General features: G+C 37.8%; 1 protein-coding gene across 1 annotated transcript in view; it reads left to right on the top strand.

Moving 5' to 3' along the window:
- The first annotated feature begins 294 nt into the window (after window positions 1-294).
- The window catches only part of CUNH10orf67 (chromosome unknown C10orf67 homolog), a 33,726-nt gene continuing 17,621 nt past the window's right edge, over window positions 295-16,399 (top strand). Inside the window, 7 exon segments of the mRNA XM_042816930.1 lie at window positions 295-395; window positions 1,254-1,374; window positions 2,818-2,961; window positions 3,809-3,905; window positions 5,512-5,639; window positions 12,494-12,638; window positions 13,774-13,832. Coding sequence (XP_042672864.1) covers window positions 295-395; window positions 1,254-1,374; window positions 2,818-2,961; window positions 3,809-3,905; window positions 5,512-5,639; window positions 12,494-12,638; window positions 13,774-13,832 — 795 coding nt within the window.

The raw sequence follows: 16,399 nt of genomic DNA, 5'->3' as shown, positions 1-16,399 counted from the left end.
CCCCACGGCGGCACAGTTCAAGGAGCTTTTGGACACCACTCTCAGACATAGGGCTTGGATGTCGGGAGTTGCAGTCGATGATCGTTGTGGGTCAGGATAACCTATGAATTCCGTACGGGTGAAATAAAACGCAGGGCTCCGAGCCTGAACCTGCCGAGCAGCCGGCTACAGTGACGCAACGCACAAACCGCCACCACAGCACGGCCATGCGGAGCCCCGCCACTACCGCCGCTTAGCCCGTCCCACCCCGCTCCGAGCGGCGCGGCGGGCAGGCGGGGCGGAGCGCTGGTTGCCATGGCTTCGGTGAGGCGGGGCGGCCCGCTGCGCTGGGCCCGCCTGCTGGCCACGCTGGAGCTGCTGGCGCTGCCATGTGGCCTGCAGGAGCGCGAGCACCGGTGAGGCCTTCACCAGGCTGTGCTGGTTTCCCTTTGTGTCTCAGCTAGCTGCCCGTCCGGCCCGCTCAGCGCTGTTCCGTGCCTCTTGCCACTGCTCCCCGGCCCAGCAGGGATACGTTGCATCTGACAGCATCACCGCACGGCTGGGGCTCTCTGCAGGTTTCCTGCACGGAACCTGGGGAGATGAAAACAGCCCTTCGTGGCCAGTAGTATTCAACTGTACTTGGAATATTTTGGAATGCTCCTAAAGCAGAACACCTCCGAGGGCAGTTAAGATATTAAGCTGGCTTGGATCACCTACCCCTGGGCAGGAGTTGTCTGACACCATCTGCTTGTGACAGAGAGGAATTCTGACAGCGCCAGCATTGCTCTGTTTTTAACAATGCAATGCTGTAGGTTTTTATTAAAAATTAATGGTAGGTGTTTTTAGAGTAAATTAGTAATATCAAATAATCAAATTTATCAGTGAAATAGAAAAACAAGCTCATAACTAAATGCACTGTCCAGGATTCTTGGACCGATTTCTCTACAGAGCACTGAAAATTGTCTGTTTGCTGTCAGAATGCATTCTGTTCTTCGGCACTTTCTTTTAGGTTCTTTAGTACAACGATTGAGTTGCTTACATTTCCATTGTTATTCAGTATTTTATTGAAAACATTTGCTGTTATGAAACAAACACAAAGAAGCTGCTGGTGTGTTTGTTACACTCTTAAGTTCCTGTCTTTAAAAAATGCCATGCAAGTGAAATGATTAAAAAAATACTTACTTTATTCCTGAATATCCATTACTAATAAAGACTGATTAATCTGGTTAATGCAACTGCTGTTCTATTGTCTATTCAAATTGATTTTTTTACAGGCCTTGCATTTCAGATGATTTAAAAATAGGATATCACAGCAGAGATCATGCAACACAAACAGATATCAAAGAAATACCAGAATTAAATGAATTAGCAGTTGCTACACAAGCTTTAATCAAGGTAAACTAGGAAGATATCTGAGTTTTTTTCATGCTATAGAACAGATACTTTTGTCACTGTCACCTGTTTTATATAATATTTGGGCAATCTGTTTAGACATTTATTCTGTATTCATATACTCTATATATGATTTTTTATTTTCAAAATATACCAACACACAAATATTGATAGGTGAATTAGAGATTGGGTTACTCAGCTAACTGAATCAGAGAAGATTTCATCAAGATTGCCATTGTTTAATTTTGAAAATGATAAATTCTAAAGTCTCAAACCCATCTGATCATAGCTAATAGTGTAGCAATAAATGTGGGCCTCATGTCAGTTATGAGCATAGCTAACGTGCCCTGCTGCTTCTGCTTAAATGAAATAGTGTAGTAGAAAAGCTTCTGCTTTGTGCAAATCGTATACAAAGTTAGAAAAAAGATTCAGATGGCATTATCTGCACTTGCTTAGACAGATGTGTAATGTAAGCAGAGCCTTACTGAAATTAAATGCTTAGATTTTGGAGCGAAGATGCAGTCCATAACAAGGAAAAATAAAGCTTTCTCAATGTAAATGCCTTAACTGTTTGTGAAGATAGATGCCTCCAGGGACCTGTAGAGGGAGAACTGTTACATCAAAATGATATGTTGCTATCTGTCCCTTCACTGTGTTAAGAAATTACAAAAGAAAATGCTTCAGGACGTGAGGTAATTACGTGTGCAGAAAGTTTAATTTCCTTGGAAAAACAAACAAACAGACACTTGTCATTCCAGATTATGAGTAATGTATAAACATATAGAAGAGCAAAAATTCAATGTTCTTGGTATTGCTTTTAGAAGCAATATTTATTTCTACGTTGTACATCATAAAGATTTCTGAGTGTTTTCCTCATCAAAGTCAGCGGAAAGCCAAATGCATTTCCTTTAACACTTCTTCTGTTACTTCTTGCTAAAATACAGTTATCTTTACTCTTTTACACTAAAAAACTTTGCAGGCTATTTGTTTAAGTTTTATGAACATGTTCTGACCACTTTCTAGGATTCCATTGTGATATCTGTATTGATAGACCTGTCTGGATCTCTTCTGCAGTAACTAATTACCATCTGGCAGAGACTTGAGTATTCAAAAAATAATTATTTCCTGAGGAAGTTAAATATCTTTACTGCATGAATATTCTCTTCAGAATTGAAAGTTTCTGAGGGGCATTTTTAATTTGGCAGCAAACACTGTAGATGTGGAACAGGGAGCTCCTGCCAGCGTAGAGACACGTGCTCTTCTGAACTGACTGTTGTAGGCCAAAGGAGATACCACAAGGTATAGAACTGCATTAGATGCTTGTATTTAGGTGAATAATCAGCATCAACAGCATATTGAACAGAGTAGTTGCACCTTTTTTGCATGTGTGTGTGTGTATGTCTAGTTTACTTTGTATATAAGTAATAACAGGATCTTTATTTTTAGCTCACCAATTCCCTCCAGAAAGATTTGTTCATCTACAAAAGCGCCATTCAAGCACAATATGAAGAAAACATTGAAGAGCAAGTGTCGAATCTCTATAAATATGTAAATGGTAGACTGACAGACATTGAGACTTTTCATAAACAGGTAGAGAAAAGTTCTTGTTCCATTAAATGTCAATCTTCACTCGATGGCAGTTCTCATTTGTACATCATTGTTCTGTAGATCGATGTTTTATTTAATAAAAATAATTCACAGAAGTATTGAAAATAAGATAAAGCAAAATATTAATATAAATTTTTTTAAAAATGACTAAGTTGTCTTTTGTAAATTTGCAATTAATAAAACATGGATTACATTGTACTCTGCATATTAACATCCATAGCTGTGAAGGTGTCTTACATTCTAGTGCAGTTATTTCTAAAATATATGTGTACATACACATCACTTACAGTTCTTTTCCATGTATTTCTTTGAAAATATATATTCACTGATCTTTAGATAGTAAACCACAGCTCACACCAGCATTAGTAGTCCTATGCAACTAGTGAGCACTCACCACAAGGGAGAAACAAGATTCAACTTTCAGCCTTCAAGATGTCCAAGCTCCCGATGTGAACGTATGAAAAGTAAAATTAAAAAAAAAAAAAAAAAACCAATGCATTAATTCCCATCTTAAACATCTGAGACAACTCTTTAATAAGTGCTTGTCTTTAAGCAATTTGGAATCTTCAATTTCTAGAGAAAGAGATACAGTTTCATTGATTAGCCAAAAGCTAAAAAGAGACTGAAGAATGAAAAAAAAAAAAGAAAGAAAAAGATAAAAAAAGGAACACAAATACAGTTTTCTCTTTCACAGGAGTTTCGATGGTATTTAATTTTCTTAAATTGAAAGGAAGGCACGGAAGGCAAGTTTTTTGTCTGTTTTTGTTTATTTGTTTGCTTGCTTATTTTAGTGATTGCCTGCTTCCTTTTTTTGTACATTAAATTCCAGAAAGAAGTCCAAATTCGACAAAGTTACCAACAGCAGTTATGTGATGCACTGGCTGTTCTCAGAGGAAATATTAAGGTAGGTTTTAACCATTCACAAGGTTAAGGACTGTTGATTGGAGTAGTGATAGGTCATAAGTCAGTTCTGACAATACCTGGAGAAGGATGTGTTTGTATAATCTATGAAGACTAAGCATATAAGCCACATCAAGTAGAATGAAAATAGCACAAAAATATGTTTTTGGTTTTTTTACAAGTCCTGTTTTCCCCCTCCTCTCATGTTGAGCTGTGCAGTTTTGCATACTTGAAAGTTGTTTTATAAGACAGAGGCTATGACTGGCTCTCTTCAGAAGCAGAGACATAGTAATCACATAATGCTGCTTGGTTCAATCAGAAATGAATGTCTCGATAGATTTGGAAATTGAATTCCCAGGCTACAAGAGGAGGATGACCAATCATGTACACTCTTAATGACTTTATACTGTGCTCTAGGAACTGTGCCTTAAATTTTCAGAGTTCCAGATTCCAGAGTGTAACACAAATACTAAGAATGAACCAATTTAGAAAGTTTGGAACTTAAATTTTGTCTTTCTTTCACCGTAAAAATAAGGTTACTAGCTGAATTGCAGATGAGTACGTATGATCAGATCACTGCCACACAAGCCACATAGAAAAACACGAATGTCACTGTGTTTGAAAAGTTCTCTTTCCCAGCTCCTGTTCATGAATCATTCTGTAGTAAAAATAAAATGCATATGTATTCCAAGGAGCTTTCAGTAAAGTGTTCTCAGTAGGGAACTGCAGGTTTGGGTTCCCTTTATTTGACTTTCCCCTTGTAAGATCTTTTTACTTTTGGATTCTTTTAGTCCAGCTTCAGCAAACAGGTAGAGATTCACCCCATGCCAGATGAGTGTAATTCAGTAGGTGGGACGCTCTGGGATGAAACTGTAACACTCACTAAGGAGTCAAACAAATATGAATGGATTGCACTAGAGACAAATATTGCTGCTATTTATATTTTAAAGAAGCTAAGCAATATTTAATCACCTAGCCTTGAAAAATGACTTAATCAAGGTACTCGTGAAGGAAGAGCTCACACATACTTTTGAGCATAGTGTTTCCTAATGGTTACTGCGGGCTGTGCATCACAATGGGCAGGCATTTCAGTATAATATGGGGCTGCACATTCTGTTTTTCTCTGAAAGGCTGATTTTACTGCATTGAAGCAAATCAATCATTGCAGATGCTTTTTTAAAAACCTTTACTGCAATTTAAACACCTTACTGATACAATCAAGATGCAAAAATAAATGTCAGTAATCCAGAAGTTAACATTTCAGTAGTTTATCTTGCTACACTGTACTTACACTGCACTTTATTTTGTTTCTTGTAAGAGTTTTAGATATGTTCTTTAAAAGTTTTTAAACATATAGAATATGCTTTTCCTTTTTTTTTTTCCTTTCTTTGCCATGTTTGAATTCTCTATTACTATAGATTAGGTATTAGATAACACATTTCTCAATTAAGTATCTGAAATATCAGGTACAATAACATTTTTAGTACCAGAAACTCTGGAATGTGTACTATGATGTGCTCAAATAAAAAAAAAAAAAATTGTAGCATTAAAAAAAAAAAAAGGGGCTATGTGATTTATGCAAGAATGTCATTAAGTAATCTCATCTCCTAATAGAAGTATTACAACATAGAGAAGATATAGAATGTTCATCAGGAAAACTTTTGAGGTTTCTACATGACAAACTGTGTGATAAAGAGTCCATAATTGAAGATCTGAAAAGAAAAATGCAGGAATATCAAGAAAATGAAAGGACTAAAGTGGTATGTTTTTCTAAAAAGATTGTAAACTTGTTACTAAACCTGGAAACCTTTAAACACTGAAAAACGTGGATGGAGAGTTGGGCAGAGAGAAGCTCCCAAGGACAAGTGCAGAGTCCTACACTTGGGGAGGAATAACTGCAAGCATCAGAACAGATTAGAGGCTGACCTGCTGGAGAGGAGCTCTGCAGAGAAGGATCTGGGTGTCCTGGTGAGCAAGAGGTTGGCTGTGAGCAGCAGTGTGCTCCTGTGCCCAAGCAGGTCAGTGGTATCCTGGGGTGCATTAAAAATAGAGTAGCCAGCAGGTCAAGGGAGGTGATGCTTCCTCTCTTCTCTGCCCTGGTGAGGTCGTGTCTGGAGTGCTGTATCCAGTTCTGGGCTCCTCAGTTCAAGAAAGACAGGAACTTCTAGAGGGTACAGCAGAGGTCCACAGAGATGAGTGAACTGGAGCATCTCCCATAGGATGAACAGCTTTTCCATCTAGAGAAGAGAAAACTGAAGCAGGATCTTATCAATGCTTATAAATAAAGGGCAGAAGACAAGTGGGTGGCATCAGGGTTTTTCAGCAGTGCCCTGTGACCAAACAAGGGATAACGTGCACAAACTGGAACACAGGAAATTTCTTGTGTCCATATGAACACGAGAAAGAACTTTATTGTGAGGGTTACAGGGCAGTGGAACAAGCTACCCAAAGATGTTGTGGAGTCTCCTTCTCTGGAGATACTGAAAACCTTCCAGGATGACTTCCTGTGCAACCTGCTGCAGGGAGCCTGCTTTAGCAGTGTTGGACTTTGATCTCCAGAGATCCTTCCAAACCCGTACAGTTCTGTGATCTCTGGTTTCATTATTTTCCCAGTAAAGACAAAGATAGGAAAATATTAGAACACTTCTTGGAATATCTCTTGCTAAAGATAGGTATTTTGACTGAAGGAGTCTGAAGTGATCTATTTATTTCACTCAATTCAACGTGATAGTGTAATCAGTGATAGTTTGACTATAGATACAGTGGGTTTGTTGTTTTTTTTTTTTTCCTGTTTTTAAGAAAATAAAATATTTTAAGATATTTTTGTAAATCCTGAAGAAAAAAAAGCTTGTTTAAAAATGTAATACTTGAATAAAATATTGCTCTCAGCACTATTTTATTCCATTTCAGTTACAGAAAATTTCATCTCTATACTTACATTACTTCTCTTGTTTCTCTTTGTTCCTCCTGCCTCCATGTAACTTCCGAAATAAAATATTTTCTTGTTCAGAATTGTGTCATTGGTCATTTAAGTCAGCATTTGAGGTATCCTAATGAAGATTAAAATCTTTCATGTTTGATTTCTCTTAACTCCTGCAACAGTTCTCAGAGTCCAACAACCACCCAGGTTAACCATCCACAGACATGAGAAGTCCCTTTGACTAATTTTCCCCACACAAATACAGACAGAAATAGTTAGTCTTAATGGCTAAGAACTGTCTTAATTATTCATCCTGTAGCCTTCAAATGGGACACTTAATTCAGTCACATATTTCTGTACATCATTTCCTTTTCCTTTCAGTAATATAAACATGTCCTTCCAAAGTTAACAACTCTTGTCAGCAGCTTGCTGAAATGTGAGAAGTTTAAAGAGGCATTGCAGACTTCTCATGTACTTTAGACTGATAAGAAGCAGTCTCAGTTTCTAAAGAGTTTTTAGCTAAGTCTGGTGGTAGATTGCTTTTTGATCTCAGCTCCCTGCACGTCATTAAGATGTACAGCAGTAACAGAAATCTGAAAATGCCATCTTCTACTGGCAGCCACCTAAGTTAGACAGTATTACTCATAAAGGACGGAGTCTCAGATGTATCCTCTGAGGAACATACATATCTCTCCCTGTTTGGAATTGACAGCTATGCAATCTATTCTAGAACAGGATATTTAAGCTGCATCATTAGCCCTTGTTAACAGAAGGAAGTGATAGTAATTCATTTTTGTAACAGTCTGTTAGCTACAACAGTCACCAGGAGTACATTTTATTTCTTCACTACGTCATTTGGGTATCTTCTGTTGCTCATTGGGCACCTTCTATTATTGGAAGTTTTGCAAGGCTTTAAAATAGATAATGAAGCAAAAAAAGGACTATAAATGTGCATAATCAATGAATATACAGATGCTACAATTACAAAATAAACAAGAGAGCTTGGCGAAGCAGGCTATTATACCAAAAAGAGAATAAATAGAGTGCTTACCCTTGTCCTAGGCTCATTACAAAACTCCAGCAGAGTGGATCTCCAGAAGAGCTCCTTCCCCACTGGCAGTCAGCTCTTAAATGGGCCTTAGGAGAGGTGCAGCCAGGCTCCACCCTTCCGGCAGCACAGGAGAATTGCCTTCACCTGTGCTCCTGTGGCCGACTCAGAGCTCACCTCAGGTGATCAATCAGAGGTTCAGGCCGTGATCCATCTGTTTCCATATGAAATGGTAATATGAATGTCAATATTATGAACAAAAAAAAATTCTTAACATATTGGGAGGAAAAAAAGCGGCTGTAATTGTGTGAACATACAAGTAGGTAAAAGTTAACCACTCTACAAGAGTGGTTAATAACATGAAAAAAACTCTGGGAGCAATTTTTAAAAAGATATGTTCTGTATAGGAGGAGGCAGAATCATATGCTTTTATCACAGAGTAACAGTTACTTTCTGATTCATCAACCACTACAAAGGATTCTGAATGTCTGCAGAGAACACACATTTGTAGACTTGGAAGCCAAGAGAGCTTAGATTTAGAAGCCCCCCAGAAACAGCTGACCGGTTTGTGGTAGGTGTTTTACATAATGGAAAACTTAGTGTGACTTTTCTTAATCAGCATCACAGATTACATAAAACCTATTTTCCAACAAAGCTGATTTTGCTATTTTGGAAGAATATGCATTTAGTTGAGTGGTACCTGTGAACACAAGATCTTTGCAAGTTGTTTGATTTAGTAGCACTGCTTAAAAGATAGCGTGCTGCAGTAAGATATGTCCTGCCTTAAAATTTAGTGATGTGACCTTCCACTAAGTTGTGGAAAATACTGTAAGTCTCTAGTTTCAGACCTCACGAAGAGGAAGGTAGATACAGATGAGGCCCTTTGCCTACCAGGAAAGCTAGGAGGCATATTGGTGAAGTTTTCTCTTATAAGAAGTTCATTCTATGTTAGTAACACAGACTGTGGAGCTTGTAGGGTAAATATCTACAGTTCTATTTGTCACTCTGATAAGATGGGGTGCTGTGCAGCTCCTGACCTTTGTGTAATCTGTGAAAGAGATAAAATATTCTTCAGGCAAAGCCCTCATTACCCAGTGAAAGAACTCAAAAAATACATGGAAATGAGGAATTAACTCTATCTGTTCTCTGAGAATTCTGCTTTTATGCAAAAGGAAACATTCTCTGTTTTCCCCTGTCAAGGAATTTGCACTGAAATGCCTATTCTCATTCCAAAGTTATGCCATCTGAACTTCTTTTCTGTCTCTGACATGCCTTAAAGAATGAAAGGAGTTATCTGGGCCAGTAGTAATTTGTTAGTCCTATCCTTTCTGATGCCTCCATTTTGTTACATTTAAAAGACCTACGTAGATGATATAATAAAATTCAGTGTCCAGAGGATGAAAATACACAGGAAAATGATAGCCAGTTGAAGTATGTTATCAGAGGAGTGGTAGAATCTTGATCCCCTGAATGATCCTGGAGGACTGGAAGCCCTTTTAGAGTATACCCATTAGCTGAATTGAAGATAAGAGTGCAATAGCAGTGTGACTGCCTGAAAAGTAATGGCTTTGTGCAAGCAGTGGCCATACTAGAACCTTCCACTTTCAACCTTGACATTTTAAGCATGAAAATGAAACAATTATTGTTATAAATGTACTCTTGTTACGGATGTATGATTTTCCAACAATAAATGTAAATAAACACTGGAATGATCATTTCCCCTGCAACTCAAAACTGTTGTATTGTGGATGTTTTTCATGACGACTTGTACCATTGCACCCTCTTGTGGTGTAAATAATAGACTTTAAATTTATAGCTTTGGAAGGAAAAGGGAGATGATAACTTAAATGGCAGATTTTCTACAGTTACTTTTTTACCAAGGCAAGTTCATAAAAAACTAACAGCAATAACAACTGCAGTTTATAGTTTTATCTGAAACATGCTCAAGTGTTGTCTTTTTTGGTATCATATGATAGCATCAGTAATTTTCGTTGTATGTTTTTGCATTAAAAGGGCAAAAATCCTACCTGTTTTTCAAGTGTCCCTTTAGTTATCTTGTGTGCATATTAAATACTTTGAGATGCCAAAGGCAAATGTGAATTTCACAACTACATAATAAATAGCTGTATTCTCTCACTTTTACCTCAAGGCCATTTGCCTTTAATATTGTCATTATAGGTGGATAAATCTAATTTAAGTTTTTTTACTGCCCAAAATTATGAATGCATATTTAATATAATTAGAAATGCCTAATGCATGCAGGTAACAACCTGCATTATATCACTTTAATAAAAGTGTAATTGGATTTATTTAGACTTAGCATATACTTTTTTTTTTTTTTTTTTTTTATCTTAAAGTATTAAAACTGTTAGAATGGAGATAATGAAATAGATAAGGTGAGAAATGCTGAAGTCTCTTGGCTAAGCCGTGTCATAATTGCCTTCCAGCCCTCCAGCCCTTTTTTCTTACATCTTGAAAGTTCCCCAGTTTAAGCAAGCCAAACGCTACCGCTGTGGGCAGATGGTAGAGAGAACATTGCTACAAAACCTGCCACTCAAAGTGTAACAGATGACTGTAGCTACAGAAAATTGTCCCTTTGTTCGTTTTGCTAATGAGTGTCCTCATTGCAGCAGGAGCCTGAATAGTTAATGACGTGCAGTTCTGGTCCCTGGCAGGCGGTGGGGCTACAGCTAAAGGCTGCCTCGGTAATGTGCAAAGTCCAGGCGGAGAAAGTGTTGTATCCTTTCATGAAAGCACTAAAGGACTGCGGATACGCTTGTAGTTGTGGCACCGTTTAAAACTTATTCACGGGATTCATTCAATCGTTTGGGCTTACTTTACGATAAACTCAAGGTTCTTCTGCGAGCATCGGCTGTTGCTCGAATACTGCCTGAAGAAAGGAACAAACGGACCTCAGCCTATGAAGAGCTGTAACCGCTTCTTAGAAGCTCGGAGATCCGGAGTTGGTTTTGCAGTGGGCTGAGCTGACTACAGCCTGAGCAGAGTTAGTTAGCACTCCAATATTGCACGTGCTGTTCTCCTAGCGCTGCTGTTTCCTGAGCTTGATACAGCTTCTCAAAACAAACATGCCATCTAGCAAATTTTTTGCTGCACAAGGATTGTTTAAGGTGAAATACTGTTGAAACATTTTTCACAACTTTATGAAGACACCTTGCATTCTTGGAAGTAACGTGTTTGCTAAGAAAACTTGCTCTTTAAGTAAAATTTCTTCAGTAAATGATGGAGAAGCACAAGCTTGCATGAATTACTTTTCAGAATGCTTTGCATTTTATTTACACGATTTCTTATAAAATCAATGGAAACGTTGTGGCCAAAACTTTATATAATACAGTGATAATCTGTTCTGGTTAGTTTGAGATCAAAAATGTTTTTCTGAGGCAAAACAGAAAGTTCTGGGCTAAATGTTACCCCTAAGTACCTTACAGTTCAAGTTTCTATGTCATTTGAAAACCTCAGGGTTTTATTTTCAAGTAATTTTTTTTAAACAGAGTTCATATTTTTACCAAGCAGAGCAAACAGCATCCTAAATTTTCCTTAGGAAGCAAAGTAGCTGCTGTCTGAATCTTCTCTTTTGTGTTAATATTTTAAAGAGATCCAGGAGTTAGTTAATATTCCGGTATTACTATAAAGATCCGTGCCAGCTCTGAAAGCTTTTCTATAATTTTGAAAGAAATATGTGGCAGTAAAATCTAGACAGCCATAAGACAATATATTCAAATGTTTTCAATAGCTTTGAGACCAACAAGAAAAAAAGAGTAGCTGTCCCAATAAGCTCCAGTTGCATAAGAAGTCTTTTCCATAATGGACGTGGCAAGATTTAAACAAAGGACACGCATAATAAAAATGTAAATGAGTTTGCTTTACTAAAACTATAACTTTAAAGTCTTTTGTTGTATGTTATCCTGGAACCTTCTTACAAGGTAATCACTGTTTGCATAGAGATTTAAACCGTAGTCTTCAATAGCATTAAACCCCTGCACGGTCTATGTGTGACAGGCATGCAAAGCCATGTTAATGTTCAGAATATGAATTGCCTCTGGGTGGCTCCGACACCAAGTAGCAAACCAACTGTGTTGATATCAGAAGGCCTGATGGACTCCATGCGGCTCCCAGCCTGAAAACTTCACCGCTTTGACATGTGATGTGCTCCTCATGACACTGGCAGCACTGTCACTGAGAAATGGCACAAAGGCAACAAGCCCCCCTCCTTAGCCATGCACTTTGCAACCCCCTGGTGTTGCCTGTCCGCAGCCTCTCCTGCCTGCCTAGTTACGGACAGCGCTTCAGAAACACGGGGGGAAGTGTGGGTGGATAGGCCCCAGCTGCCTTCCTGGACTCAGCCTCCATAATAAATTGACCTGAATGATGAGGGCACACAAACAGTATGATATGCATTATTCCTGTCAATAAAATGTCCCCATGTGTTATAGTCTTTGTATATAATGTACTGCAGCCTTTCTTCTTGCAGGAACCTATTTAGAGCCTCAACTTTTTTCTATTCATATTATGACTCTGTAATAGAATTCAGAAATTATATGATACTGTGTTGTATAATATTATAGCAGTGCAGCATGTTGAATCCCCCGATTCCTCACTTATAAATTCAAGGCACTGCAATCTTTTAGGTTGTCTTTGAAGACGATGACCGTGGAAACAAAAAGCTTGAAAAAGAGAATGAAGAGTTCAAAGAAGAGGTTTTCAAACTACGCAACGAGGTTGCTCGTCTTGAGAATTGTCTGCAACACTCTGAAAAAGAAAAGCATGCATTAGGTAAAACTTTAAGCTGATGTGGTTCAAGATGTTCAGCTGAAATGTTGCTGAAGTAGGAATTAATTGTTACTGCACTTCAGAAGTATTGTAACTTCTTCCCGGGCTGTTGTCTTTTTTTGGTATTAAATGCTAATTTTGTGTGTATTTGTACAGAAAGTCATACACATTTATTCTAATTTTAATGCATATATTTACATATTTTTATTTTATGACAAAGGAATATTTGCTGTGGCTTTTGAGACTTGTAATGTTGCCTAGCAATGCAGTTGAGTTTATATTTTTGGCAGATAAGTGCTGTAAAGTTACTGAAGTAGAACAGCATTATACATCAGTATTTTTGCTTTTAAATGACAATCTGCTATTTTATCTTCATTACATGAAATTCTCTCTGGGCTAGATTTTGAGCTTCTGCAAAATATCCAAGCGTACATTTTGTTATCTGTTTATGTACTTCAGTGTTTCTGAGGAAGTTTTCTAACAGAAATTGTTTCTTTGAAATAATCTATGCTTCCGATATTTTTGCTTTATTACAGTTCTTAAAAGGAGATTTAAAAAAAAAAAAACAAAAAACCTACAATGTGCAATTTTTACCAACAGGTTGCTTCTTGTATGTTTCCTTTATAAAATATTTAATGGAGAACTGGAAACTGTAGCAATAGATTAGAATTTGGCTGTTTAATTTTGTTACATCCATGTGGTTTAGACCCAGTATTGTCTTTAATAGTAGCAAGATGAATTCGACGTAGAAAATATTCCTGATTCCTGCTTATCATCTGATTCAATGGTGCTTCTTATCTTTTGGAAGTTTTGCATGAACAATGAAGAACCACCTGCTAAAACACTTTGTACTGGCTGTGACTAACAGCAAGGATGTCCATAAATAGTATTAATGAAAAGCTATGGGTTCTCAGTCACACTTGGCTCTTGAACTTACTTCTCAATCTCAATCTGACCAGCCGGCCAAACAGCAGGAAGAAGGCTGTGAATGTCAAGGGCAGTGATGAAGGTCACCGTTCTGCCAGGACTGCTCCACTGTGCATTCCACCAGGTTTATAGACTGACCTGAAGCAAACATTTTGCATACATTAATGGAGGCGTATAATTTCATGCTTTCTCTTTCTCCTCTTGTTTTCAGATAGGCAAGTTCAAAGAATGCAATTAAAAATGGAAAGTGATGAGCAAACTATTCAACAGGTATGGTAATTTTTACATTTGTTAGCTACACTCCTGGAGGACCATTAACAGGCGTGGACTGTTAGCAGTGTATAGACCAAACAATGCTAGGAAGCTGAAAAATAGTCTCAGACTTGAATAATGTTACATTATGTTTTATGGTAGTATAACTCATTGTAGAGTAATAGTGAGCTGGTGTTCCTTTAATGAGTATGGTTGCTTCTTGACCCATCATATTGTATAATTTTGTTGAAATACAGTGAAAGTTCTGAACCTCAGTATACTACACTAAAATGATGGACTACTTTAGTATAGAAAGAAATGCATTCAGTAAGATTTTGAAGGCAGGATAAGAGCAAATAGCAAGTTACATCCAACAAAAGCCTTTTTAGTAACCTACAATTTGTAAAATATTCCATTACCCATGGATAGACCTATAATTATTTGTGGTTTATTATTTATGTGTTATCTGAGCAACACAGTAGCTAGGCAAGGCATAAAACACAACTTTCTAAAAAACATTTCCAACGCTAATATCCGTTTGGTAACAAATGATAAAACATGGACAGATCTCAGAGTTTACTTGTTATAACTTCTACATATCCTTCCAGTGCCTTTCTGTCTTGTGACAGTTCTCAAATGACTTTTTCTGCAAGGCATATATTTCATTCCTGAGATCTATTCATTTTTAATAGAAAACTTTAAAACAGTCACAAATCTTCTTTCTATAGAGAACATTCCTTCTGTGAAAAAATCCCAAGAGATTCTGTAGAAAACTCACTTACCTGTGGTAAATCTTAAGGGAAGTAATGACATTTTTTTGTGCTTATTAAGGATTACAAAGTTCTCACAAAACTTAATGTTAAAAACACAAATTGATGGTGAGCTAAGGCATTGGAATTCTAAAGTCTTCCTTTCATTGGCTTTCCTTGTGACCGTAGATGAATCTGCCTTCTATGACCAAGTTTCCCACTCTAAAATACAGAAACCTACTTATCCCTAAAGGACTATTGAAAGGTTATATTCATTAAAGTTTAAAAAAAGGATACTATGCATGAAATCTAAAATTGGAAATGGAGAACTAGTTGGTCAGCCTACTTCACTGCATTGTCAAGGAAGGGATGCTTCTGTTAGTGTTTTGGCTGTTAAGGTCTGACAGTGTTCAGGAATCCCCCTCAGGTTTGAAATCCCACTATGCTGAAAGTGCCAGTCATCAGAACAGAGTTTTTTCTCCTCTAGCTTACTTTTTATTTTCCTTTTCTTCACTTCATCTCAGTGCAATAGAGGCTTTTGTCTCACATTTTCCTGCAGATTCTCCCTCAGCTGGGAGATTTGAGCAGCAGTGTAGGAACTCTTCTACCTATCTCTCATGTGATTTCAAAGCACTTCATTTGTGTAAATATGGATCACATGCTTTAATCCCAAACTTCCTCCAATTCCACTATCCACACAGGTAGCCCTTCATGACTGCTGTACTTTCTGCCAAGTAGATAAGATTGGAGTGCTGTCAGAAGCCTTTGGAGAAGCCCTTCTCATTACAATTCTGATAACTGTAATTCTGTTCCCAAAAGAAAAAAAATACAATTCTAAAACATAAACTACATTATTGACGTTTCTGATTTTTTTTTTCCCTCTTCTGCATATCCCACTGGAAGCTATTCTCTCGATAACCAGAATATGGTTAAATTCTTCTTACATTAGAAAGCCTTTATTTTTAATATGAGGAGTTTGACCAGAAGGCACGCACTGCTGTAGTGCTCAGCAGCTGGACTTCTCGCTCCAGAAGTGGAGTTTACAAAACTGGTCCAGATGCCAGCCAGTTTCTTATACACACTACACAAGGAAAAGTCAAGGCTTAAAGATGAAATTCAAAGCACACTCTGTGTTGAAACAGTAAATGATGGTGCAACAGGCTCAGAGCACTGTCTTTTACTTGGACTAATTAGAAAATATTGTTATATGTCTTGTAGTTAGGAATTGGAGTCTGACAGGATTCCCTGTGCCCAGACAGCCCAGCTGAGCCCAGCTGTGCCCCAGCTCTCCAGTCTCCTCTCAAAGCATCATGAGAGATGGCAAGCACTGACTTTCTCCCAAGGACTAGAGTGCATGCCTAGCATTCTGCTAATTGGTGAACTCAAGGATGTTTGAGTAGATAGCTCTGTATAGCAGTGATTTAACTGCTCATTTACACTGTGTTCTGATTGGAAAATATTCTCTTAAAACAAGAGCCATAATCTCTGGAGTACTGGCAGGGATACATGGAGGAAGGAATTTTCCCCTAAGTTTGTTCTTTGAATTATTACTGAGTATCTGTGTTTGGTTTTTATGTGTCCGTGTGCAGTGTGTGAGGTTGTCTGGTGTTTTTTTCTTGTAGTCTAATGTAAAATTCATAAACGATCCAGCATGTCAGAACACAGCATTCCTCTTTCTCATGCAGTCACAGCTCTGCTATGTGGTGAAGCTCATGCGTGAGCATTCTGTATCTAGTCTCATGAATTTCATATTCTTTGAGTCCAATGGCACAGCTTGAACAGAACTGGTGGCTTATTCTCATCACAGAGTGGTAGTTAAGGCACTTTTCCATGACT

Source organism: Centrocercus urophasianus, unplaced genomic scaffold (assembly GCF_019232065.1).
Source record: "Centrocercus urophasianus isolate 14NV4802_14NV808 unplaced genomic scaffold, USGS_Curo_1.0 seq_16, whole genome shotgun sequence".
NCBI classification, from domain to species: domain Eukaryota; kingdom Metazoa; phylum Chordata; class Aves; order Galliformes; family Phasianidae; genus Centrocercus; species Centrocercus urophasianus.
The sequence above is the reverse complement of the archived record's forward strand: the minus strand, read 5'-3'. Positions and strand labels throughout refer to the sequence as shown.